This window comes from Callorhinchus milii, unplaced genomic scaffold (genome assembly GCF_018977255.1).
Source record: "Callorhinchus milii isolate IMCB2004 unplaced genomic scaffold, IMCB_Cmil_1.0 Scaffold18, whole genome shotgun sequence".
Classification (NCBI taxonomy): domain Eukaryota; kingdom Metazoa; phylum Chordata; class Chondrichthyes; order Chimaeriformes; family Callorhinchidae; genus Callorhinchus; species Callorhinchus milii.
In genome coordinates this window covers 13,147,986-13,174,722 of record NW_024704759.1, presented here as the reverse complement: position 1 = coordinate 13,174,722, position 26,737 = coordinate 13,147,986, and the positions used below count along the sequence as shown (strand labels likewise).

General features: G+C 40.8%; 2 protein-coding genes across 4 annotated transcripts in view; one reads left to right on the top strand and one right to left on the bottom strand.

Annotated features, from left to right (window-relative positions):
• Nucleotides 1-4,999, top strand: part of LOC103190323 (zinc finger and BTB domain-containing protein 46) — a 39,046-nt gene extending 34,047 nt beyond the window's left edge. For both annotated transcript variants that reach the window (XM_042341750.1, XM_042341749.1), the window contains exons 5-6: nucleotides 1,637-1,812; nucleotides 2,847-4,999. In XM_042341750.1, coding sequence (XP_042197684.1) covers nucleotides 1,637-1,812; nucleotides 2,847-3,278 — 608 coding nt within the window. In that variant the 3' untranslated portion in view covers nucleotides 3,279-4,999. The remainder of the gene's footprint in view (nucleotides 1-1,636; nucleotides 1,813-2,846) is intronic.
• Nucleotides 5,000-10,119: 5,120 nt separating this feature from the next.
• Nucleotides 10,120-26,737, bottom strand: part of LOC103190339 (zinc finger protein 704) — a 43,905-nt gene continuing 27,287 nt past the window's right edge. For both annotated transcript variants that reach the window (XM_042341978.1, XM_042341976.1), the window contains exons 3-9: nucleotides 18,981-19,105; nucleotides 16,219-16,457; nucleotides 15,252-15,352; nucleotides 14,781-15,042; nucleotides 13,949-14,053; nucleotides 13,556-13,671; nucleotides 10,120-12,828 (exon numbers count right to left, since the gene is read on the bottom strand). In XM_042341978.1, coding sequence (XP_042197912.1) covers nucleotides 12,717-12,828; nucleotides 13,556-13,671; nucleotides 13,949-14,053; nucleotides 14,781-15,042; nucleotides 15,252-15,352; nucleotides 16,219-16,457; nucleotides 18,981-19,105 — 1,060 coding nt within the window. In that variant the 3' untranslated portion in view covers nucleotides 10,120-12,716. The remainder of the gene's footprint in view (nucleotides 12,829-13,555; nucleotides 13,672-13,948; nucleotides 14,054-14,780; nucleotides 15,043-15,251; nucleotides 15,353-16,218; nucleotides 16,458-18,980; nucleotides 19,106-26,737) is intronic.

Here is a 26,737-nt window from a genome sequence, read left to right as displayed (position 1 = left end):
AACAGCTTCTTTATTTCAGATGTTAGCATTTGTAAACTCTGATTCTACCTGTGTTCCTCATAGCTTAATAAACCTTTTCGTGCAGCCAGTTATCTGTAGTGCTACTCGTATAGCTTTTGGTTGCCGAGGAGGAGTTCCATCTTGATCCTGTAATGATTATTGTATAATATAAATATATATATATATATAAAACGGGAAGAAATCTGGCTCTCCTTGACTTATGGGAGCAATTTCTGACAAAGCTTTACTATTGCTATCAATTGGGCATGAGAAAGAACGACCGATACGTCACTAATTAGCACACGTAGTATTTATTGGTCATGACCTGAAACATTGGTGCTTCTCTTGTGTATGTGACCCGAGGATGTAAATTAATTTCATTGCGGACTGCTGTCATTCTAGATCAGTGCAACCCGACCACTGTCCTGGATTGTATACCACTGGTCTAGGCACACTGCTGATATTTGTCAAGGCCTCTGTTGGCATATTGCCAATTCTACTTGCCATCTTACTTTGCACCCCAGCTAACCCAGTGGCAGACTTGAGATTGAGAATTTTCCAATATTGTTTGGATGTTCAAAATGTGAGGGGACAATAGATCACATCAAAGATTTATTTGGGGCCAAATCCTGCCATCTTTCTCCTGTCCAGGTGGGAGGGAGGATGTGAATAGTTTGATGGGTGGAGAGTGGCAGAATTGCTGAATTACATTAAACCTCTCAGTAGAGCATCAACGTGCTCTGTTGCTCAGGAAAATTTTTGAAATTTGTTTTTCTTCTAACACATTTAGTGCGTCCAGTTGTTTTCTAACTTCCTCCCACCGGTTTATGCTTCTGTGCTTGTCGTCTGGGCTTCTCTTGTGGTTTGTGGTTCCGTGGATGCCAGTGGCCTATTGGTACTTTGCTTAAGCTTTGGCAGTGAGTGTCAATGGAACATTACTGTGGAGAGAGCCCAGAGAGCTCATCTGATGAGCCTGGGCTTTCTCTACTCATCTGTTACACATGTACGCAACCAGTAGAGGGTACTGCAGAGGAGCAGGCGGCTTGGCTGTTTTTCTCCATGACCGTGAGAGAAGATCTGGCCAATTTAGCCACAGCATGTATTCCCCGCTGAGACTGGGGTTCAAACCACCAAGGTTTGTAAGATGCAGCTCTATCCACGACGCCACCATAACTGTTCCGTTCCGAAACATTTTTAAGTAAGAGCTTTTTTTAAAAAAATTGTTCACAAGGAAAGAAAGATTTCCGAATATTTGAAGGTGAAGTAGAAGTATTACCTCTGCTGGCATTATTTGGGTATTCAAAATGTGAAGGTACACGACTCAAACATAAGTACTTAAATTTGTCAACTTGTGTTTTGTTCCTATCTGTTATAACTACGTATTAAGGTATGCAAATAACTCCTCGAAAATTGGTAGCATGCCACTCTGTTAGCATATGTTCGATAACAAAGGTATACGAATGTGGAAGGTAATGTGCCCACACAATACAGTCAAATCCACTTTTTACAGTATATTTTGTGAAGCACTTCTAGATGTCCCAACAATGTGATAAGGCCCTGTATCAAATGTAAGGATTATTAATCTATTTATAAGTGCCACTTGAAATAAAAACTCATCTCTCTTCATATTCTACAGTTAATGAATTTACCGTGATCAGGAAGAAATTCAAGTGTCCATACTGTAGCTTCTCGGCTATGCATCAGTGTATCCTGAAGAGGCACATGCGTTCACACACTGGGGAAAGACCGTACCCCTGTGAAATCTGTGGGAAGAAGTTTACCCGACGAGAACATATGAAAAGACACACGCTGGTACGTGTTATTCCTACCGATTAGTGCTTTTAATAAATTCAATTGTTTAAAAAAAAACAATAATGTGGTCACTCAGTTTGTGGGACACTGCTGTGCGCAATTGGCTGCCATGTTTCTTCCACAACATTCACACAAATCCACTTTACAGAATATTCTGTGAAGCGCTTTGAGACGTCTCGGCGACCTGATAAGGTGCTATATCAAATGCAGGGATCATTATTATTATGGTGAAATTTCAAAACTGGGACATGTTAATAAAAGTTTTAATATTAAAATTCTGAGTGCTCCATATCTCTATTTACAGCGACAGTTAATAATAGTAAGCTGCAGTTCTAGGGGATTTTGGAATCTTTTGTGGTTGCTATTTTACAGCAAAACCCAGTTATAAGGGGGAGTGTGCGAGGGCATAAAATTCCAGTCCGGTTTGTAGTGGGCAGGAAGTGATGTTAGTGACAACCTGCAGTCATTTTCTAGTCCTGCAGGAAGCATGTCATTCGGTGTTTTTTTAATAACCTCACACGTAACATGTTGTAATCCGTTTAAATCTCTCATTGTGTGCGGCCTCTTAATCTCTAGATACCAAAGATCACATCAAACACGTAGTCTCTTTTCAGGGTCTTCCAGCATTTTATTTGGAGCCAAATTTCCTCCTGACCCAACTTGTTCTGCTTAGGAGGATGGGAATAGTTTGAGCCACAGACTTAATCCCTCAAAAAAAAAGTGCATGTGTAGGGTATAAGAGAATATCTTGATTTCTCCCCATGAATGGCCTGCTTCGTTAATCTGACACTCGGCAAAATTTCCTCTGGGTGTGGTGCGCGGATTAACAGAGTTTATTTACGAAGGCTTTTTGTTTGACTTGATTCGAGATGGCTTCGTAGTTTTTTTAGTTTCCCATTTTTAAAAAAATAATGATTGTTTTCCCTTTGGACTATTTTATGATTGATTGGGTGGGGGTGGTTGGGAGTTTTTTTGTGGATCGCGCTCTTATATTAACTGAACAACAAATGACCACGTTTGATTTGTCTGCACAGGTGCACAGCAAAGACAAAAAGTACGTGTGCAAGGTGTGCAACAGAGTCTTCATGTCGGCGGCCAGTGTGGGGATCAAGCACGGCTCCAGGCGCCACGGAATATGCGCGGATTGCTCTGGCGGAAGTCTGATGTCTCAGCTGGATCACGATGGCGTAGACGTGTCTCCTGACGGGATATTCTCCGGGGAACATCAGTACCCCGAAGATCAAGAGGACGGCGAGAGGGAGATCGACGAAGACATGGCTGACGGGGACGAGGAGATGAAGTGGAAGGACGAGGATGGAGTGCCGCAGGCCGACATCATTTTGGACGACGATAAGGAGGAGGAAGAAGAGGAGGAGGAGGTGATCGATTTGCAACAAGACCAAGAGAACCAAGAAATTCCCGAAGCTGACGACAAGGATTTTGGGTGGATTTCACAGGAAATGTAGCGCGCCTCTGGGTTCATTTTATGTTCTAAAGTGCAGCGGTGCACAATAGTTCATTAGAGTGCTAGCTGTTTTACTAAATGTACATGTTAAATTGTAGTCGGGCAGTTTTACAAGAACATTATATTTACAAAGAATACTATTCGGGAAAAAAAAAGTGTACACCACAGTGATTTTTCAGGTTAATTGTCCACTTGTGAATTTAGGGTTAGATGTTGTTGTTAAAAATCCAGGGGGGCATTGTGCCAGTGGTTATCTGCACCTTTCTTTATTAAATTTCATAATATTTTTAAAGAATTTTGGTAATTTGACATTCTCAGTGGTTTTATGAGCTTCATATTGCTGTCCCTAAACAATGATTATCCAATGTGTCCCAAGTGAATAGCAGGATCCAAAGCACATTTACGTTGAGGGGGAATTAACTTTACGAGAGAGAGAGGGAGGGATAGCGAATCTTGCTCTTTGAGTGAAAATGTTTTACTGTTTCATTGATAACTGTTCAAAGTTTTCGTTCCCCTTTCCTGCAGCCCAAAATGCATTTGTGGTGATCTTAATGTAATACCCGATCTCACCATTTTGCGTGTTTAGTAGTTAGACCTCACAGGAACGCAAGATGTACATTCCCCCCACCATCCTCCCACCACCCCCACACTCCCACCCTCCCCACCCCCCCCACAAAAAAAAAAGCATCTCTACTTTGCAAACAAATGAGACATTCCTTCAGTCAGTAACATCTCTATGTGCACACAAACTCCTACCATAGATTTAGTTATCTGAGCTCGTGGATTTGAGGAAACGTTTTGAGATGGGGATTTCTTTGCTATGGCGGGTTTGCCATGTCATGTTGTGCTGCATAATATGCTCCTTTAACATTTTCAATGTTTATTTTTGGCCTTCTTGTGGGAGATTGAATTCTGGCTGCGTCTACAAGCCATGAAGCTTTCACAAAGTTTAAAAAAAAATTGTGCCAGATTTCTATGCTCTTTTAGGCAAAGTAAGGAATTAAGTTATTTGTTGCATTGACAAAAAGGTAGCACATGCTTTTTTTTTAGTTCTAATATACACTAAATACTGAATATATACCAAATTATATGTTTTAATAGAATTTACTTTGGATACTTTAAGTGCTGATGATTTTGTTTTTATTTAGAAACTGCAAAAAAACTGGAATTGTTCACTATATTTCAGAAAATCAAATCTTAAGTTTTGGCTTGTTAGTGGTAATATGTGCAAATCCCTTAATAAATTAAGCCATAATTATGGTTCCTTTTTAGAATTCTATATTGTCGTATTTCAATTTCTGCCTTTTACATTAGGAGTTTTGCCTGATGAAAGTTTTTTGAGTGCTGTGTGAGTATGCTCTCATATTATTTATTTTTTCAACATGCTTTTGGCTGGATTTGTTAAAAAGAGAGTGCTTAAAGCTGTTGAAATCCTCTTTGCTTGGAATATTATTCTATATGATACTGACTTTGTAATTATAAACCTGTGTTTGTATTCAAGATGTGTTTAATATTCAAAGAGTTAGTTATGAGTAGTGGGAGAAAATGACCGTACATTGTACTGATTTCTGTAAATGTAGTAATTACATTTTCTAGGTGATCATGCTTTCTGTATCTTAGGCATGTCAAAGGCCTGCCTAAAATTTCATGTGCTGGGAATAGCTTGGATATACTCGCGCCCAAATCAATCTTCAATAAATTGGAAATTGCTGCCAAGGCAAACCAGTGCTGTGTTTGTTTTGAAGCTGTTATTGACCTTCACACACTTAAGCATTGTATCCAATACAAAATCAGCTGCACATTTTGCCCACAAAATAGTCACTACACTTTACAGTACTCTGCGAAGCGCTTTGAGATGTCTCCACAGCGTGATAATGCTCTACATCAAATGCAAGGATTATTATTATTATTATAAAGGGACGGGCTTGTTATATTAGTTGCCTGTACACACTTCCACAGATGCTTTTATGTTTTTAAGCTGCTTTAATAATAATTCCATTAAACACAGTCCATTTTAGCAAAACTATTGAACTGCTAGCTAACACTTAACAACAAAATTACATTTCTTAAAACAGGGAATAAGTTGCAAACATCATCACAGTTCTTTAAAAATGTATAATAACTAAAAGAAAAAAAAACTGATTTCTCTGACTAGCAATTTACTTTCTTCGAAAACGATCTTTTGATGGTGAAAATTTAAATTGTCTTTGTTTTAATCTTTCCTCGTACATTTCCTCCTTATACATCCACGTGTGCCTCTCGAATGTAGAACGTCAAAAAGGTAAGTTGTCCCTTTTTTTTCTCGGTCTGTTCACAAACTTCTTTTCATGTTCATGTTACCTGCAATGCTGATTTAAATCCGTGGCTGGGAGATCGGACTAGGGATACATTTATTTCCCTTTGATGTACCCCAATATTATTTCCTGCTTTGATTAGGAACAGCATTTCTAAAATACATTTGGAAGATTTTGATCAGTGTTTTTGTTAAGGCTGATTAAAATATACCATAATACACAAACAAAATGGGAAATGGACTTCAAAAACAAGTCTCCTTACAGTGCCATCTACTGTTAAGACACGACTATAGCTTTAATTCTATGGTTTACATTTTGTAATAGCGAATGTTTTGTTATAGCGAAGACACAGGTTTCATATTCTCAGTGCTTGATTTGTACATCTATATGCACTGCGCTAAAACATTTTTGTTCCATTAACATAGGTCAACACAGTGGTAACTGATTACTTTAACAGAGACACTACCGGCTTTTTATTTCAGTAGTTGTCAATTAGCATTCACATTTTGAAAGTTTGTTTTTCATAACCACTCGACTTCTCCATCATCAGTTGTGTGCATATCACGTAAATCGCAAGCAAACTTAAAACTCACCTGCTGAATTCCACTTAACAGTTCCGAGGCTTTAAATGTTTTTTTATATAAATGATGTTTGAGTGTTTTCTTTCTGAACCTGATTCACTCGAAATGTCACTCGAAGCATCCCGATGATCCAGTGAAAAGAAGCGTAGATCGAAATGTAAGTCTCCCCATTCTTACTTCATTGAAGTTGTGCAACGTAAATTGATTCAGGATGAAGAGTTACCATTGTGACTTCATGAATAATAAACCAACACTGTTGGTGATTAGTGGCAATTAATTTATTTAGATTAGTGCTACAATGCTGGTATGAATAATGCAAGATGGCATTACAGGATTTGGGTCAGGAAGTTTGCAAAGCCATCGACTTTTATCATTTTGTTTTAAACTGCTGCCGTCTACAATTGTTCAATTTAGGTTCTTCTAAAAAATTCTTCCGCCTCATCCCTCCCTGTCCGTTTTCAAGACTTGTAAAGATTTATCTCACTCTATCCCGGTTTAGACTCCCATTCAGTCTTCGTAAAGTGCTTTGAGGTTTCTCCCAATGTGAAAGGCCCTGCAAATTGTTGTAAATTTAATACATTAGCTTCTAATCTGTGGAATTCTAAAAGATAGTTTAAAAGGATTATTATAATCCTAAGGATTATGAATTTCCAATGATAAAAATTAAAGTGGGGACTCTTTCTGTTAGTGGAAGCACATCAGGGCAAACTGCTTGGAAAGTATGCTGTGTGATTGAGAATTCCTGCCCGTGGGTCAAATGTGATGCATTTTTCTCTTTAAGGAATCACAGGTCTTGTGTGTGTTATTCCAGTGTTAAGTTGCACATTTACTAACAAGCGCATCAAACAAACACTTTTAGGGCTTCTCCAACGTATCAGAAACTGGTAATTATTATCAGAAATTACTCAAACGAAATATTATTATTATAACTGGTTTGTACCAGGAACATTGTATCCCCAACAGTAATAATAACTGCCCTGTTGCGCACATTTTATTCTGCAGTATATCATAAGCAATACGTTTGCTGTCAAAGAGAGTAAGTACCAAACTACTGGCAATTTAGTCTTCTTTATTTTCTGTCCCATTAGAGATACCTTGTGTCTGCTTTATTTTGCCTTTTGTGTTATATTTTTAACCCAGCAAACGTTTTTGTGTAACCTTTTCATATCTATAACATCGAAGCTACAGACAAAATTATAAACCTTGGTATCCATTGGAAGAATTAATGCTTCTATTCCCTACAGAATGCTGATTGACACGTGACCATTTTAATTGAAGCAATTTTTATTAGAAAACTGCAACGTAAAGATCATTCACTCCTAAAATCTGTGCAATTTCTATCTTGCAATAAACGAATGGGCGCCGTGACATTGATTTCAACCTCTTGCCGCTTTTGAGTGGCTCACGGTATTGCTGAAGGTACTTGGTATCAGAGAGGCCCTGAATCCCTTCTGATGATCAGTAAAAAAATATCCTTTCTGTTGCACGAGCGAGAAGGCATCTGGTGCCGGCTGTCAGATCTAGCTCCGCTGCACCTGCAATAGGATGCTTATTAACGCAAAGCCATAAAACAGCCTTCAAAGTGAATCAAGTCTGATAACAATGCACTCAACTTGCATCTTGAGTGAGTGTACTTACGATGGGAATAATTGGTTTAGACGTACCTTTACCTGGAGACTGTATTCCTCTCTAACCTTTGACTATGTATTTCCTGTATTCGGTAAACTTGCTGACGAGATGTACTGTCCTCTTGAATTGCTACGATCATTGGATTCAATCACCTATTTTCTCTTGCTTGTGGGAAATCACCCGTTTCTTGGTTCCAATCCCTTCATAAATCTTCTTGTGCAGAATTGGATGCATCGACTCCCTGTTATATATGTTATTAAATGGGTACACTCTTACTTCCCTTATTTTGGCAGGCATAAGAGCCTTTGCCAATATTCTCCATTCATTTATATGGATGATGTACCACAATTAGGTTTAGTGGTTGATTGGTTTACTCTTAAGTTGATATTAATTGGCTGTATACGCAGTTTAATCTTCCAGGCACTTTTCATGAACCTGGAAATCACTAAACACTCTCCCAAGTAAATTTCCCACCAGAGGCAGGTAACGAGCTGTTGTAAGATGAACTGTCAATGAACTGGGTCATACACCCTGAGCAAATGCTGATTGTTGAGTGTGTAAAGACTACTGAGAAATCATGCCTGAGAAAGTGGTTTGCTTGTCACAAACGAACTGAATATTCCCACTTTATATTTTCGTCTACAACACCGGATATACCTTCTGTCGCCAATAAAGTGTAAGAAGATAGAACCTTTTGCAAAGGGAAGTTCTGAAAAGCTGTCTGGTGTTTACGATGCCGCCGGTTTCTGTCTGTGTGTGTTTAGTATGGGCTGATCGTGATTCAGTTCCGAAAGGGTTTGAGAATCCCGTCTACTTCGGCCAGGAAAGGGTTTGCTCGTGCCAGATGATGAAAAGATCTCGAAGAGCAAAGAATTAACGTCTAGACACAAGTCGTGACTCAGTAGTTGAGCGCTGAGTGCAACAGCTTCTGCAAAAAAGTTGAGTGAGAATGTGGTGCCAGGAATGTAACATCTGTTAAAAGATGTCGCGTTGTAGGGAGAGTTGACTCCTGTAATCTTGTAATTGCAATTTTTTCAAAGGTCCCCGAGGCAGGAAGAGAAACACTGGACGGGTTCTAATAGCACCAGTATTTTAGCTGCTTTGTACCGAGAAAGGTCAGAACCTCCTTCCTGTTTTATGTTCAATGTTGCCCATGTACGTACATTCCTTGCATTTCCGACTGTTCAGTTCTCCTGTCCAATAAATGTGTATCTGTTACTGCAATAGAAAAATTAGATCCTTGAAACTTAATCGCCTGTGAATTATTTTTCCCATCAAGAGTGAAGTTGTTCCAAGATCTTCAGATGCAGACAGTATTTTTGATCATGTCGTAACGATGGGAATATTGTAAACTTGGAAATAATTAGACCTAAAATAAAATCCTAATACCTGGGAAAAGTGTCTTCCATCGTGAATATATATGTAAAATATAAGATTTGGGTCATGGAAATAATATCAGTTTGCGTTATTACCGACAAATTATTGTCCTAAAATATTTCTGATGAGCCCAATCCAAATCTCTGCTAACGCTCCCATTGAAGTGTAGTTCTACAATTAGCCACGAAAAGGCGCTAAAAACGCATTTCAATATTAGGCAGTGAATTGGTGCTCCATTCGCAACTTTGGAGATTTTTTTTAAAACCCTATTATAAATATTTCTTTCCACTGTAACAACAGGAATCTAAATATTTATATGAACTCCAAAATTCGCCATGCTCTTGCTACAATTGTTCCCATTTATCTTTGATCTGATCATGCTCTGCGAAAGATGATTTTGTTTTGTAAACTGGTCATTTTCTCGCCCTGAATACTGGAACTGGATGCAGTTGTAAGGTTATTGGGGGCTGAAATAAAGAGAAATGATTAATAACATGTTCAGATAATCATAAATGTCTTTGCCGGTCCTGGTGAAAATTTGATTTTATATGGAGATCAAATCTCGTTAAGATAAAACCACTTTTTGGTCTCCTTTGGGACTAACGGTGAAATCTGAATGTTGTAGCCATGAACATTTTGGTGTGATTAAGCTCCGCGAAGTACACTATATAAATGCAAGTTGTCGTTGATAATTTTGATTGGCAGTTCACTCTCTGGAGGTAATAATCAATCACTCAATCCACGACTGTTTGTGGGACACTGCTATGAACAATTGGCTGCTGGTGTTCGCCCACAATATATACAGTCAATTCACTTTACAGTATATTCTGTGTAGCTCTTTGAGACGTCTCGAAGACTTGATAAGGCGCTGTATCAAATGCGAGGATTATTATTGTTATTGTTGTGGGTAGACAATGCCTACGTGTTGAATGTCCCCAAAAGCATTTCCATTGAAACAAGAGCAGTTCTGAGGATCTTTATTTCTTGTGTTTTTTTTAAAAAATATGAAACCCACCATTACATTGGCACGTAAACCTCAGCAGTAGGCATGGCTGCTCATGTAATATATGGCAGCGTTTACAGATGTATGTACAGAAAAACATAGGTCCTTCCCACTCTGGTTAACTTAGTAATTGTTTCTTTGCAAAACCATCAGAATTTTACAACCCCACTGGAACACATTATGGAAAACAAATGCTGCACCTCTTCAACATTATAAAAAGTACACTACACATATTATCATCCATAATTTTTCATACAAAAGTGCATTTCCCCCAAAAGGATTATGATTTCTTCACCTGTTCAATGATAAAAAAGTCTGAAACCAAAGCTGGTACAACTGCTGGTAATACAAATCCTGTCTTCGAAGCAGAAATAAACTTCTCTCCTCTCTTGGAATGTTTACTGCCACAACTATGTAATACAAATCAGTTTGGCAATAAAACAAGCTTTGTGGTGGGTTGAAGTTTTCTTCGTATATGTGATGTATGGAGAATTAAACCACTGACTTATTTTTTTCCCCCCCAAAAAATAATGTGAAAATTAATGCAAAGAAAGCTGTAAAAGTTAACAGTTAACATTCATTTGTTTTCGCCATCAATTGTGGTCAGAGACCACCGTGGCAATGTGTATATAGGCAAAGCCCTTTTTTTTTAAAAAAAGAAAAAAAATCCAGTATATAATTAAAAACATTAGAGTCTCTTCCTTTTCATTTTACAGTTGTTACAAACATTAAAATCCTGAGAATTCAGCACATCTTAATAAAGTGTTCACGGAGAGACTGTCCTTTGGTATATTGTCATTCGAATACAACAATACAAACACTGATCAAAACCCAGGGTATAATAAGCCTGAAGGCATTTCCCTGTTTTCTCTCTCTCCAACTCAAGTAACAGATGTTTGTTTAATGAGACCCTGGGTCTTTCAAGGTTTAAGTCGGGGTGAATCTTTCAGTACAATTAAAAAAAAGAGTTTGAATCCTGATGACTCTCCAATGAACAATCTAGCGATTTTTTTTTCCACAAAAAAAACCTCTTTTGACATACAAAGCAGCATCACCTTTGTACTGCAACAGTCACAACTTTTTGGCAATATTCACTGTCAGTAAGCAGACAGCTGCTTGAATTGTATTTCGACCCTTTCGTACACTACCTTTGCAATGGCCAGTGACCAACTGATGGAAAGAAATCTTAAACCCTGTATTGAATCAAACTGCTAATGTAAGCTGCCAAGTTCCATTTGCTGTAAAACATTCGGCATCAATTTCTAACTGAAGAGTTGAGATACAATTGGTAGTATATATACGATTGAATTTAGCTTAATGTCCTGGTAACTGAATGAAGACGCAACAGTCAGTCAGCGTTGGTCACAGTCATAAATGGCAACCAAGCAAAACAAAATGCAGTGGTTAGCAAGCTACACTTACGCAACGGTTTAAAGGCAACTAAAATGATGGCAAACCCAGCACTGAACATATAGTGACCAAACATTTGAAACGATGGTTGTCGTACATTCATGAACAAATGAAACCATCTTCATCAGCTTTTTTCTCTCTTCTTTCTCGCAACTTATAAACTAAAGCTACACTACAAAAAAGTTGTATTTTTTTNACAATAAAAGCGACATTATTTACATCTCACACATACCTTCCTCACAATTTTTTTAATATAAGAGTGCATCTCAGGTGCCCCCAATTTGTTTCTCCCCCCCGCCCGCCCTCCCTCCCCCCACCCCAGAACTATTTCTTTGTGCAGTCAAGCCTAGTGCAATTCAACGAGAGATAGCCCGTTGGCACTTCCTGAAGTTTCCAGCTAAGTCTGAACCTAGTTCCATTCCCCCAAAATGCTCACTGTACTACATATCTTATAACGACATAAAAAAATTGTAAGAATGAAAAGGTTTTTGCTTTTTAAAAAAAACTCGAGACCAACGACCTGTGTAAGTGTTTTGTTGTAACAGTATCAACTGTCTTCTCATCCGTCGCGACCAAAAGCAAACAGAGAGAAATGTATTTTTTTTAAAAAACTGTTTCAAAAATCCAGCAAAAGCCAAGCTTCTAATTTACGGCGATAAATTTAATCTGCTTTTCTTTTTCCTCCCTTCGATGTGCAAGAATGTGTTTCCTGACAAGTGGAATGAATGAAAAAGCATTTCTTTGCCTGGGTCTCGGGTTTTTAAATGGGGGCGGAGAGAGAGATAAGAGTGTGAAAACAAGGTCGTCGGAAAAGAGGAAACGCCTGCTTAAGAATTTCAGCAAATTGGCAAAGATTTTTTCTCTCCAAAAAAAAACGGTGAACTCAACAGGAAATCCAAGCGCGATTGAAAAACACTGCAGGTTCACAGAAAACTTAACGAAAAGTAAATTGCCAGCATAGATTTTTTTTTGATTGTATCCACACATTTCAATTGCAAAGTGCTTCACCTAAACAGAGCCATGCAACACACACGCTCCCCGCTCCTAAGAAGTATTCTTTCTTTGCCCTTTACTTCAGTTTACTGTTCAGGAAACAGCGTGCTGTCAGATCTTTAGAGTGTACAAACTTCAGAAAGTGCCCGTCATCAGTCAACAAATCGCTGGCAAGCTTTCTTCCAGCGGCAGGCAGTACACCACATATCCCTGTTCTCCATTCCGTAAACTTTGCGACATTTCTTTCCTTCACCCCTGGGCTTTCTGAAAGGAGACAAGATGGAAAACGACCGGTTCACCGTGAGGAGGTTTAGATTTGGAATCGGTTCGTTGAAAAGCTTCCACTCACGGACGCGAGGTCAGGATTTGCTACAACAAAAGGTTATCAGGTCTAGTCTAGCTGTGGTTTATCCTTTGGCACCGATCACACTCATGTCAACTCTGAGCTACCAGGAACACATTTCAGCTGAAGACTACATCGATTTTCAAAGACGACAAAAAATGACATTTGTAAAGTGCCTTTCACATCCCGAGTTGCCAAGTGGGGAGGGGGGGGGATTAGGATCAGGAGGAGTGGAGGGTAGGGGTAGGAGCGTGGTCGAAGGTGCAGTCGAAGAGGAGGGTCTTGAGACGTGCCTTGAAAAGAGGCAAGGGAGGGGAGGGAGGGAGCGAGGCGAAGGGACTGTGGGATAGAGTTCCAAACTGTTCCGGCTGCCTGCACTGCAGAACTGACACCATTTACGGTGCTGCAGTGTTGTTGATAGTAACCAATACTAGTCCGAACCAACACAGGTCGAATTTCATTCAGTGCTGCTGCAATTTATGATCAAAATAAGTATCGTTACCTCAAGTTTTTTTAAAAAGAAAAAAAAGGTATTTCTAACAGAAAGCATTTAAAACAATTAACTCGTTAACTTCTAACATTCCATTTATATTTGCAAACAGTATGGAAATGTAATCTTTCAATCCACTGGAGGGGAACATGACATACCTTGTTCCTGTCCCTGGTTTTGGGGACGGTGACAGAGACGTATGTACCTTTAAGGACGGGTGAGAATTCTGCCGCTTCTCAACAATACTGATGGGACGAATCTGTGTTAAGGGGCCCTGAGGGTGAACAGAAATTCCAAATCAGATCCTTTTAATACTTTGCTTATTAATAATGTGCTAAAGAGCGCTGTATAACATTTATGGTAGTATTAGGGACAAGGTGTGTGTATATATATATATATATAAATATCTCTCTATATATATGTACACAGATACATTTATAGATTTATTTAGTCCCCGTCCCCCACAAAGGTATCTCAAGTTACTCCTGAGATATGAAAAGCATCAGCTGATGGCCGAGCACTTATCGACAGCTTGATTCCAAAATGCTCACCTGTGAACCTTTAAAAATGACAGGTGGGGACTGCAGTGATATGCTGAATCCAGTGCCATTGGGGATGAAGTTTGTTGACACCGGGATGCTCACAGGGGCTGTCGCCTGGGAGAGAACAGGGAGATTGTTAACACTGGAGAAGGGAGGGGAAGAGGGAAAGAAAAAGCAAGGCCTACCTGCATTTTAAACCATCTATTTCAATAGCAAATACATCTACGCAGAACTATAAAGCAGTGATAGTGAAGGATTAAAATCTACATATAAAAAAGAGGGCCTATGCTCTACTTTGCTAAATAGGCTCTGTATGGTCGCAGGAGTGTGGAGAAGATAAATGATAATCCTTGCATTTGATATAGTGCCTTATCAGATCTTCAAGACATCTCAAAGCACTTCACAGGATATATTGTAAAGTGTAGTTACTGTGTATTTTGTGGGCGAAACCCAGCAGCCAAACAGTTGTGGATTGAGTGACCCCTTTTTTTCTTTTTTTTTTACTTTCATTGATATTTTAATTGAAAAAGTCTGTGCTGGGAAAGATCAGGATAGTAAAACTAGCAGAAGGCAACCTTCAACTATTGCACTGTCCCACAGTTACCTATAGATTATCAAAGACTTTGCTTTCGAAGATAAAGATAGTCCCAATTATGTTGAAAACTTGGCCGTGGAGTGCGTTATAACAATTTTGAATTAAACAGCCCGATCAGTAATGCTGCAGAAACACTGAATCTTACAGCGACAGAACAAAGGGACCGTCTAACTTTAGCTTCACCAAGGATTCCAGGCAGACACTGCCTTTGCTGAGAAAATCGGTTCCTGCTTAAGCGTTGGTTACCTGGTAAGCATGGTCAGTGCGTACGTGAAACAAATTTGTCGGTGCAGATTGGCTCAAGGGAGTCACCAACTTCTCCTCCGTCTTCACCACGGTTGGCTCTGAATGTCTCGAATCTACGGCAGGGAAAACTGGTGGCATTGCGGTGGTTGGGGACATTGGCGTAAGGCTGCTCAAGCCATCTGTTAACGAGTCGACGTCCACATCGATCTCGGAGTAGTAGAAGTCTTCTTCGCCATCACAGTAGTCCGAATCCCCATTGTGTCTGAAACCAATGGACATAGTTCGTTGCAGATCCATCTCACAGCAAGCCTTCCATCATTTCCCTATTCGTCTTTGCAAACTGTGTATACCTCTACTGCTCGGTCAGTTAACATTACTTCATTTGTTAATTAGTGTAATTCGTATTTTGTTTGTATTAAAATATGATCGTTTGGATTTATTAGGTTAGTAAGAGCGCAGTTCTGAACGTACCCCAAATGGAGTGTGCGGACATGTTTCTGCATCCCTGATGATGTACTTAGCACCTTCCCGCAATTCTTCCACAGACACTTAAACATGACTTTCATAGAGTTCTGCAAGAAAGGAACGCATGGATCAATGGAAAACAGATACGCAACATTCCAGAAAATCCGACTCCTCTTTACTGCATCGAGCTAACTATACATCTCAATAAGAAGACAGCTAAACCACAGGGAACATTGTTGGAATCTTTTCTGGAGCATTCACTACACAAGTCAACAGTGTCAGGTCTAGTTAGAGTCAAGCAACTTGCGGATAACAATACAACACAAGTCCAGCTTTTCATCTGACCAGAAACTTCAGTAAAGCGGCTTCTGTGGAAAGCTACAGCAGAAATTGAATCTCTTTTGCATTTGACACCCGGTCTCTCACAATTTTTGTCCAATTGATTCCCAGATAAATTGATAAGGTGATGTTGTTTGGACAATTTTAGAACTGAAAGCCATATCAGGAGCCCTTTCTATGTCCAAGTTATTAAGGAGGATTTCAAACAAAGTAAGTTGCACACCAGAAGTTATAATTTAAAGTGAGCACTAAATTACTAAATTAAACTTCAATTACAGAGTTGATGATCTGCCTTGAAACCCTGAGGTAAAAGGTGGCTTTTGCAATTTCCAGATGATACTGAGTGTATATCGCAAATAGAGCTTTTGGGCAGGCTATAATAATAACAATAATAATAATCCTTGCATTTTGATATAGCGCCTTATCAGGTCTTCAAGACGTCTCGAAGCGCTTCACAGGATACACTGTAAACTGAATTGACTGTAGATTTTGTGGGCCAAATATTTTGCAGTTATCTCAGTTCAAGATGAGTGCTACAAAAGCAATTTGGGCAACAAATTGAGTAATTTCCAGCTTCAAACCCTCCCGCCCAACAAAATACTGGGCTGCAGATCTGCCCTGAATTACATCGAACCTTTCGTTTCCTGGGAGTCGGTTCTTCGAACAGGAAATGAGATCCTTCTGTCTCATCAATGCCGTCATCTGATTGTCCGGACAACGGGAATGGCTTGGAGCTGTCGCCTGGCAATGGGGGTGATGGTGTGGACGGGTTGGACTGGTCACTTGGAATGTCCCAACTCCAGTTACCACTGGTGGTGCTGCTACTGTAGCTGGCAGACAGAGGTGGCCCCTCCTTCAATACCTTGCAGTTATCTAGAAACCAAGCGAGATGGGAGTCCACTGTGATACATCCACAATTATAATAATTATCCTTGCATTTGACATAGCTTCACAGAACATACCGTCAAGCCTAGCGACTGTGTATTTCGTGCGCGAAACATTGGCGGCAGCCAATTGCGCACAGCAGTGTCCCCCGAACAGCCGTAGATTGAGTCACCAAATTATTTTTTTTTTAAAGAATTTTAGTGACCTGCAAGGTTATTTGCTGGAAGGGAAGCTGTTCTTTAGACTGTCCATTAGAACTTGGTGCTTCCAATGGCCACGAATGCTGAATCAATCTTAATGGAAGCTCAGAAAGTAAAGTGGAAGCGAAGGTTTAAAACAAGGTTATCAAAAAGTTAATAGGAATATTAAAGTGGACACCGCTAAATATTTAACAAATTGAATTGGATTCTGGAAATGATGGCAAAATGAGGTCTATAAATATACCACAATTGGAAAGTATAGAGTTATGCTTCAAATTGAAAACTAAGATGTGCTTTTTTAACTCTTGCTCCTATTTTGGAACTTTCATTTCATGATGTTCTTCTTCATTTGAGTCCACAGCACATTGTAAGATAAACCTCAGGATCTCTATTAAGTACTAATCCCCTGGAACATCTGCTTTCGCATTCCCTCAATCTTGTTCCACTGTTTGTTGCCAAACCGCCTCGCACTGCTTTAATGGTTAACAGAACATATGGGACTCTGTCCGCAACACAAGTCAAAGCAATGCCAGATTAAGAATTAATTTCCTAGGGTATCGTCCAATTATCTGCTTCAAACTTAGCGACGGCAACTTCCTACAAATTCCAGAATCGGATCAAAAAACTTCTTGCAGGGGGGCCAATTCAGATCCAACTAAAATCCTCAAAGTTTAGTAAGTCTTAGCTACGTCAAATACTCCCCGTCAAGTAAGGAGATTCTTCCCCTTGCCCTCGGCACAAGAGGTTAACCAAACTTACAATATTAGAGTTCAATTAAACTGCTGCTCTCAATCTTATATTTCTGCAGTCTAAATAAGGCGATAAAGTTTGTTTGGATATCTCTCTGCTTCTCTTCTTTTGTTAAGGCTCTCATTTTGTTATTTTCATTGATTTGACCATGTATCGCGATTCCCTTAGGTCACACCTTGCACCGTTTCTGGTGTAGTGTTATCTGAGTGTTGCAGTTATCAGCAAGAGTCCTTGGGATGGTATTTTGGGCTGGATTTCAAATGCTGAATGAAGGAGCCTTGCGAGCTTGCCAGAATCAACACATTCCCGAATAATGAAAAATATGAAATGACTCATTTCACAGATGTTAAATTAGACAACGATTCAATTATAGTTACAGTGCTACCAGACCATAAGCTTCTCCTTTTAGAATGACGTTTGGATCCTCTAGTCAGGCAAACGCTTAACAGAGCTTTAAACTCTAATAAGGGTTGTCCAGACCAATGTTCAGCTCTCAGAAGATACTGATCTTCCTTCACTTGTGGTCCTCGGATTGCACTGGATCAAAGCCACAGACAAGTTAAAGGGATACTTTTACTGTGTTTCCTAAACCGTGCTTTGCTTTAACTCCCACTGAGCTGGGCCTTTGTTTTTTCTTTACCAGCGCACTGAATGTAGATATTTGTTAGGACCAAGATTAGGCAGTAATCTTTGGTAGCTTTTCTGTTCAACATCCAAACACCCATTCGATAGGTGATGTTCTGAACTTGTATCTGCTGCAAAGAATATTTACACTTTGCTACAACAACAACAAACAAACAACAAAATGACATGTATAGAGCACCTTTCACGTCGGGAGGACGTCCCAAAGCGCTGAACAGTCAGGTGTCGGGGCCTGAGCATGGGGGAGGGGTGGTGTAGGGGTGAGGGAAGGCAGAGAGGTCGGAGGGAAGGGTCTTGAGACCGGCCTTGAAGGAGGCGAGGCCAAAGGACCGTGGGATGGAGTTCCAGAGTGTGGGGGCCAGAAAGGCTGAAAGCCCGGCTCTATTTTTGCCCTAGTTTTCCTGCATTTGTGAGGCCATCCTTCGACACAAACCTCTCTCCGAGATAGGCAGGCAAGGCCAGCAACCAGACCTCTGTCAATGGCACTCTGTACCTGGCAGTGAATAGTCACAGCTCTCCTTGTGCCCTCAGATGTTTTTTTCCCCCTTGTGTCCCTGTAGAACAGCACCTGCGATATCCTCATGGCCCAGGTGAGATCAAGACTCGCTATAAGGGCAAGTCCTGCGTCTCACCACTTATTATACGCCGTGTCAGTGTCCGAGTATTCCCCCCTCCCGGGAACAGGATAGACTGTAAAGTGAATCGACTGTATATTTTGTGTGCCAAATGCGGCAGCCAATTGCGCACAGCAGCGTCCCCACAAACAGTGGTGGACTGAAGTGACAGCATTATTATTATCATTTATTTTGAAGGGGTTTTTGAAGCAGGTAGTTTTGAAGAATAACGTTTCCTTGTTACTTCCTGCGTGATATCGAATGTGTCACGTTGACTGACTGACCGAGGACAGGGGCAAACCTACCCAATAAGTGCGTTCCTGTAAGTGGGCTGCGCACCAGCTGGTGGAAGGTGTTCGGGCTGGTGGAAAGACTGGTCAAGACAGCAGCTGCCATTACTTCATCCATATCCGCTTCTTCTGAAGGCTTCCTGTTACAGAGAATAATTTATATTGTAAATGACAGGTCGACGTGAAGGTCAGCTCGCGGGACAGGGTAGTGCAGTTGTCTTAAAACACTCGCCTTTCACCGCTGAGAGCCTGGGTTTGAATGCAGCCTGGACCGACGGGGGAGAAAAAAAAAGGCATATTTCTATTTGTTTCAGTGGACAATGGAAGTTGGCACACATACACACACACACACATTGGTCCCAGTTGCCCTATTGAACACAAACTAAAGTTAATGAAAGAAGCAGCTACAAAGCTGTGGTTAATTTCTTCCAAACTGCAAGCCTGGTGCTTGTACTTTGGACTCTCTGAAAATATAACTGTATCCGTCAACTATGAGATGGGACCACCTTACCCTGCACGCAGCTTTGCAATAGCAAACCGAGCTACACTTAGCTTGTATACCAACTTATAAACTTCACAGTACATTTATTGACATGCAAATATAAACCACCCTTGCAGTAGGACGTCCTGGGTAAAAGTTAATGATTGCTACTCCTTTCAAAATCTAAAAATGTGGAATTGATTTTCGCAAGGATTTCAGAATCACGGACACCTCCCACCACTCGCTACACGCTTCAATACATTACATCAAAACTGCCGATTGAATTCTTTGCATCTCATAGAGCATCTCTAATGCTGAAAGTCCCCAAAGCGCTTTGCAGGGAATCGCTGTTAAGTGTAGTGACTATCTGTAGGTGAACACGGGAGGTGAATTGGACACAGCAATTATCTTGCAAGCAGCTGGGAACTAATCGCTCCAGATAATCTGAAGTATAATGGACTTGGACGTGAAGTTAAAGGAATGTATTGTAAAATTTGTTATCTTGAGCTCAAACACTAGGAAAAAGGAAGGGAAGGATACTCTTCCTATCTGCTAACAGTATCTGATACAGTAAACCTCCCTCACCAGTCGTATCAGTTGGGAACCATACAATGATTATGACTCATGCAAAGTATGTGATGTGAATTATTATACGGTTTATGCAGATCAGACTTACAGGAGGTTTACTGTACAACGAACAGTCAGTACACATTGGAGTACAACTAGTTTGATAGTTGCCTGGAAGAGTCACGTGCTCAGAAGTCTGCCACATGCTCATTCACAAGTTATTAATCTTCAGGGCTGTCATTTGTTTTTTTTATTGCACGTAATTCAAGCAATCCTAGATTTTAAGCCCAAACTCAGATTCTACACAGGAGGCTAACTGAAAACACACATTCTAAATATTTTTATTGTGTAGCAAATGGATGTGCAGACACACTATTATAGAGCATTTATATCGAAGTAAAATCAGAACAAAACGCTGAACCCTAACTTTTCAGCTTGAAGACTTTTCAGGGTGCTAATGTGCTGCTAAAAATACTTTTGAAACGTATTTCCCAAAAGCTGGTACATATACATTTTTGTATGCAATGAACAATATTTCATATTTCTAAACCTTTCAAGTATTTGTTAAGTACAACAACAAGTAAGTACACATAAAATAAAATAACTGGTTACAAAAGGCATACATGATGAAAATCAAATTCAAAGTGGACTTTTAAATTTAACAATAATCCTGCTTTGGATTTTGTGCTAATTTCATCGCACTGACCTTATGTACAGGGAGATTCTGTGATACAATACTGTACAAGGAAAAGTCTTGCAGCTGGACATCAGGGAAAATCACACAGTCAATTTACTTTACGTTATATTCTGTGAAGCGCTTTGAGACGTTTCGAAGCCGCGATAAGGCACTACATCAAATGCAAGGATTATTATCATTAAGATGATGAAAGGGGCCTTTATTATAAAATTCATATTTCCAATTTTTTTTTACTTAAAACACTGGATTGGGAGGTGCTGCAGCGAAACAAAAAACATCAAGGGCAACTTCTGCAGCCAGAAAGTGCACTACAGAGAGAGAAAAAAAGGCAGATGACAAAAATCCACAGGATATCCCCCATCTGCTCCATGCAATATAACCAGTGCAAACTGGTTCTGTCTGTAAACCGAGCCAACTAGCCCAAAGTCTTGGCAGGATGCTGAGCCAAGCATTTCAAAATGGCAAAAACAAATCTGGGTCAATTTGTTGATCTGCAGGCCAGACGAGGAGTTCACCAAACAACGGAAAATTACCGACACGAAGAGAAAATTATTAATGAGTCCTTCGGGGTGGGGAGGGGAGGGGGGATACCCAAAAAAAAAAGCAGGTAATCTCAAAAAGTGCGATCCTTGGGAGCATTGAAAGCATAAGATCTAATCTCTTCAAAACACCTCTTGGCCAAGCTGCAGGCCAGGCAGGCAGGCAGGCAAGGCAAAGAGTAGCTGAGCCTCCCTCCCACGTTCACTCCTCCCAAGCCAAAGTTGACTGGCTGCAATTTAAAACAAACAAGGTCACAGTATTGACAGGCTCTAGCTCGGGGAGAAACGGGCTAGCTCCGCGTAACTGTTTCTATTGGTTGGCTTGTAGCCAAACGTGCCTTTAGAAGTATAAAGAGCAAGCTGTTGGCAAAGATCAGGCTTCTGCAGCTCAATCGCTCGAGAGCAGCTTTTCTGCAGCCATTTACACCGTGTAGTAGCAGGTAACGTGACACTTAACACACGGTGGAAACACCAGCGTTCACAAAATTCACCGTTCGAGTTTAGAGAGGTCTGCAAACTGGGCACTGAATTATATATTCCCCAAACACTGCGCTCAGTGCAGATAGATTACTGGATAGGTTCCTGTGAATTGCAAATAAACTTATCTGTTGCTGGGACTTGTGTCTAGACCTGTTCTGCAGTATGTCACTTCCAAATCAGCTTGATGTGCCGTTCACCCTTTGCGCGCTGGAGAATTCTATGCCTGCATCAGGCCCAACCCTGCATTCTCTGTGCTGTAACACCTCTGAATACAACGGCAAGTCCTTGTTCGCGGCCTGTAGAAATAACGATTCTTTGCCGCCGACATAGCCAGATTACAACTGCCTACACAATGCACAGACACTACACCCTTAACAGTAAAATCCTGTGAGGTGCCAATTAAATGCCACTGTGGTTTCTTCTTCAACCACTGGTTTAGTACATATTTTTTTAAAATAAATCTTCAAACCCTTCCTTTATGATTTTGGTAATGATCTCACGTTCTTTTGCCAAATAATTACCGACTCACCAAACGGGTGGAAACAGCTTCTCCCTATTTATAATAATGTTATGCGTTCAAATGTCCTAATTTATTGTTGTTTTCGAGCAAAAAAAAGTCATCATGTGTAAACAGAAAAGAGCAAAAAAAAAATTAGGCGGAAAATCAGGAATTAAAGGTTTGTAACAACGGGTTGGCAGAAATCAAAAGAGTTAAAAAAGACAGAATTATTAATCTCTCTTCATGGGACAACCCATAGCCCAACTGAAGCCAAGAATGGATTGAAACGTTGGCAAAAGACTTGCTTTCCAAGGCCAGATCCACTATTGGATAGAGGCTAAAAATTGCAGTATCGCCTTTCCTGCTGGTTTTAGTACAGTTAAGCCCCACTAACACACCAGATCCCAGTATTGATGTCAAACATCCCAAGATATGTCCATCATTTTTCAATCAGGTGCCAGTTAGGAATGAAATTCATGAAATTCCCGATCCCCGACCGTTTAGCGCCACGGGAGGTCCTCCTGACGCGAAAGGCGCTTTACAAATGTAGTCGTCGTTGTTGAAATGCCTGTTTTGCTCGTCTATTTTCGTGTTGCTTTTGCAGGGACAATACATAGTGCATAACACAATGCTGTGTGGATTCAAACAGTAAGGAGGAGGATTCACAGCTCCTGGCCTCACACAATTGGATAAAGATATTGCTACAGGTAGCGCCTCTTCCAATGTAAAGTAAATGCAACAACGTGAGAACTAAACACAAGTTGCCGATTAATCAAATGATTAATTAATCAAATGTGCCTTTCGGTGCAGTACTCCTCCATTCACGAGCTTGTCATTACATTCCCTCCCCACCTTTGATGCGTGGTGGACCAATGCATGTAGCAACTTGCCACAATGATGGGTTATTGTTGGTCAATGAAACAAAAAGAGCCCTTCGACAAAGTCAGCATTTTGGGGGTTTTTAAGCTTAGGCCACCACGTTGCGTCAGCTCGTAAATGGATAATTTTACATGTTGTAAAGACTTATTTATTCTGACTGAGACACATTAAAATGTGGAAACAGTGTTGATTTTCAGCACCAATTGGCAGAGCCATGCAGAGTGCGCATAAGGCTCGAAATTCTCCCGCTTCACTCAGCTCCAGGACTGAGCTGTGCTTGGCAGGCTACTCCGGATTGAAAGAAAATTCAGATAAGGTGTCTTTACTGAGGCTGGCACTCGCATACTCTCCGAAGAACTAGACCAAAAGTAAAACTATAGTGTCTTTCGAACAAGTTCTCTCCCTTGTGCTTTCACAGAGGTCTCACACCCGGCTGAAATAACCTCAGTCGCAAATGTGCGCATTATAAAAAAAATCCCTACCTTCAAAAGGTTGGTCTTCTCACTTCTTCCATGCTTGCAATGGATAGAGAAATTGATTACATATTGAATGTGTTCCTACCTGGTTACCCTCCACTCATGTGGCTCTTTCGTAGGGACCCAGATAGACATCTTGGGACTGTTATCTACTTGAAGCCAGTTTAACTTGGAGGCAACTTTGGGGCAACTTTCTTATCTTTCGAGTCCAGATTAAGCCTTTTGTAACCTTCAGGAAAACGCTTCTGGATATTGCGAAACAAGACCTGGAAAATATCCAGGAGCAATTGTTCGCAAAGTTTCTAAACGCTGACATTTGAGAGTAAAACCTGATAGTACAGAGAGTGCAAGGCTATGAGCCCCAGTCCTCCCTCTAATCACAAAATCACTGTGTTCTAATCTCGTCCAGGTTGCTTTCATAGGGGTACAATTTGCAGGATTCTCAAAGGTATTCCTAAAGTTATTTGAGGAATGCATTTAGGAACGCCAGTAGGTGGCGCATTTCTGCAAATTAGTGGCTTAGCGCCACCATTTTTTTTACCAGGAAGACACCCAAAGGTACCATGGAATCTAGTGGATTGATCGCACTGCAGAAACTCCACTCACCAATTTATTTTCTCTCGAGGGCGTGGATTTACGCTCACGGAAAGTCCCGTGGGTATCTGTCACCTTCCTGGTGTCTTGCCCGGGTGTGTCATTCTTCACAGCGAGTGTTGACAAGCCAATTTACCGTGGAAGGTAACAGGGAAATGGTGATCGTGTCTGGACCTGTCTTCGTTTCATGGCCACACATTAAAGGAAAGGTTCCTGGACAATGAGGAGCAGGCGAGATTTTGATCTGCAGCACCCGACTGTAGAACCGTCGTATCGTAAATCGGCACAGAACGAACAGCGGACACATTTCTATCTCAACACCAAAATCTAAAGATTTGCACGGGCCAGGGGAGGTTTAACACCTAGCTGTGCTTATCGGAAAACGCTGTAGCGAGGAGAGAACAGTGCACCATATTTTGCAGCGAGCCCTGCTGTCTCCACCGCACAGTCAATTACCAGTCTCCACAGGCAATCGGACATTTTGGGCCCTTGCGGGTTCTCCTTCCAGCACCAGCCGCCATCTACCAGCTGCTTATGGAGGTCCTTCCCCTGACAGGCAGAGCAGGCAGGCAGGCCCTGGCCCGGGACACAAACCACCCGCCCGCCCGCCAACCAGCCAGCCAGAATAGGAAAGTACGGTGACAGGAGGCAAATCAAAAAGAGTGACCAAAATTTAACTGAATCCGCATTTCGTCCTCATCTCTTCATCTAGCAATGTCAGACTCTGTGCATCTCCAATCCCCCCCCCTTTAGGGAGCTCAATGGTTACCAGAAAAACTGCTCATCTGTTGACATTTGTGGATCCATGTCAGGATAGAAACAAGAGAACAGCCTCTTTCTCTTTTCTCTACCCCTCCACTGATTTCCATCCCACCACAGGCCACCTCATTCACCTGCTCCCCGAGGGACACCAAGTGCCAATGCCAGCCAAGACCACTTCTTGTTCAGAAGCCCAATATTCTAACTTTGTGGTTACTGGGTCATCTCCTATCAAGTTTTGCTGTTGATGATTAACAAGATTGTTTGGGAGAATTACAGGGAGGAAGAAACCGCAACGTCCATTATGCAATACCAACGAGTCCTTTAAAAATACTGAACAGGAGTGTCTGTTTATTGGGCTAAACTGAGCCTGTTTGAATTCACCAATAAATTCACATAAACTAACAAAAGACCTTTTAAATTCAGGCTTCGGGCTCTTGAGACGATGAGAAGAATCATTCAGTTAAAGTTACAAAATATAAGTATATCTTCACCCTCCCCCACAACGCTTACCTATTCTCTCTCGACAGAAATAAATAAAGCCCAAACACCTAGACCCAGGATGATTACAACCCCACAGGAAACAGGTGTCAGTGTAGTCTTTTGTAAGATATTATACCACAGAAATACAAATTGACCGGGCGGCACTGATCTACGGTACAAACCTTGGTTCATCCAATACTGTACAGTACTACAGACTGGTGTTTGACAAGTTTACTACTGTCTCAAACTCTTCCATGTCGGACCTGATGTCAATTTCGCAACCTATCCTTGGTTTGGAAAGCGAGCACACAAATAGAACGCAATTTCTATTGAGATATGACCAGCATATGATTTGGAATCAGCACAGATCAGCTGTGTAATCAAATATTTTTGTTTGCAGTCTGTGGCTGAATACAGCATGACATCTTTGCTTTCTGAGATCATAATCAAATTGAACGAGTTCAACTGTCTCCAGCAGAAAACATTCAGCTGATGTGCCTCAGGACATTCTTTTTAACAGGACAGCTCCACTGTAATCTCTACTCTCCACATTTACTATCAATTGGGCCCCGAAGTTGTTTCAAATAGTCCCCACCCCAAGCACGCCATTCGGCCCATCGGGCCTGTGCTGGCTCTTTGGAAAAGCTACCCAATCAGTCCCACTCACCTGCTCCATCCCCAAATCTTTGCAAAATTTTTATTTTCTAGTACCTATCCAATTCCCTTTTGAAAGTTGTTGTTGGATCTGTTTCCACCACCCTTTCAGGCTGTGGGTTCCAGACCTTAACAACTCTCTGTGTAAAAAAGATTTCTCCTCATCTCCCCTCTAGTCCTTTTGCAAATTATCTTGAATCTATGTCCCCTGGTTACCGACCTACCTCCATGGCAACTCTTGCTAGTAGTCATCTGAATGAAATGTGGCCACCCACTATGACTTGGCAGATTACAGCTCTCGTGTTTTGTGAATTTCTGTCTCAGATTAGTGAAATCTTCTACAAACTGTGGAACAGGAATATTCCTTATTAGAAACTAATATATATTCTGCTTCAACCACAGGTTAAGCAATCCACACCCGCTGTGAAAAACATCTAACCTCTCCCTTAGCTCTTTTCTTTTTGTTAAAATCTCTGCCTTCTGGTTATTGACTCACCGACTAATTTTATTATGTCTCCATGTTTACAGTTTACGTTATCACCCCCAACCCCACCCCCACCACCCATAATTATAGACCTCTATTAAGTCTCCTTTCAACCCTCGCTGTTTTGTGAAAAACAGCCTCAGTTTCTCCAATCTTGCCCTATGGTAAAACCTCTCACCC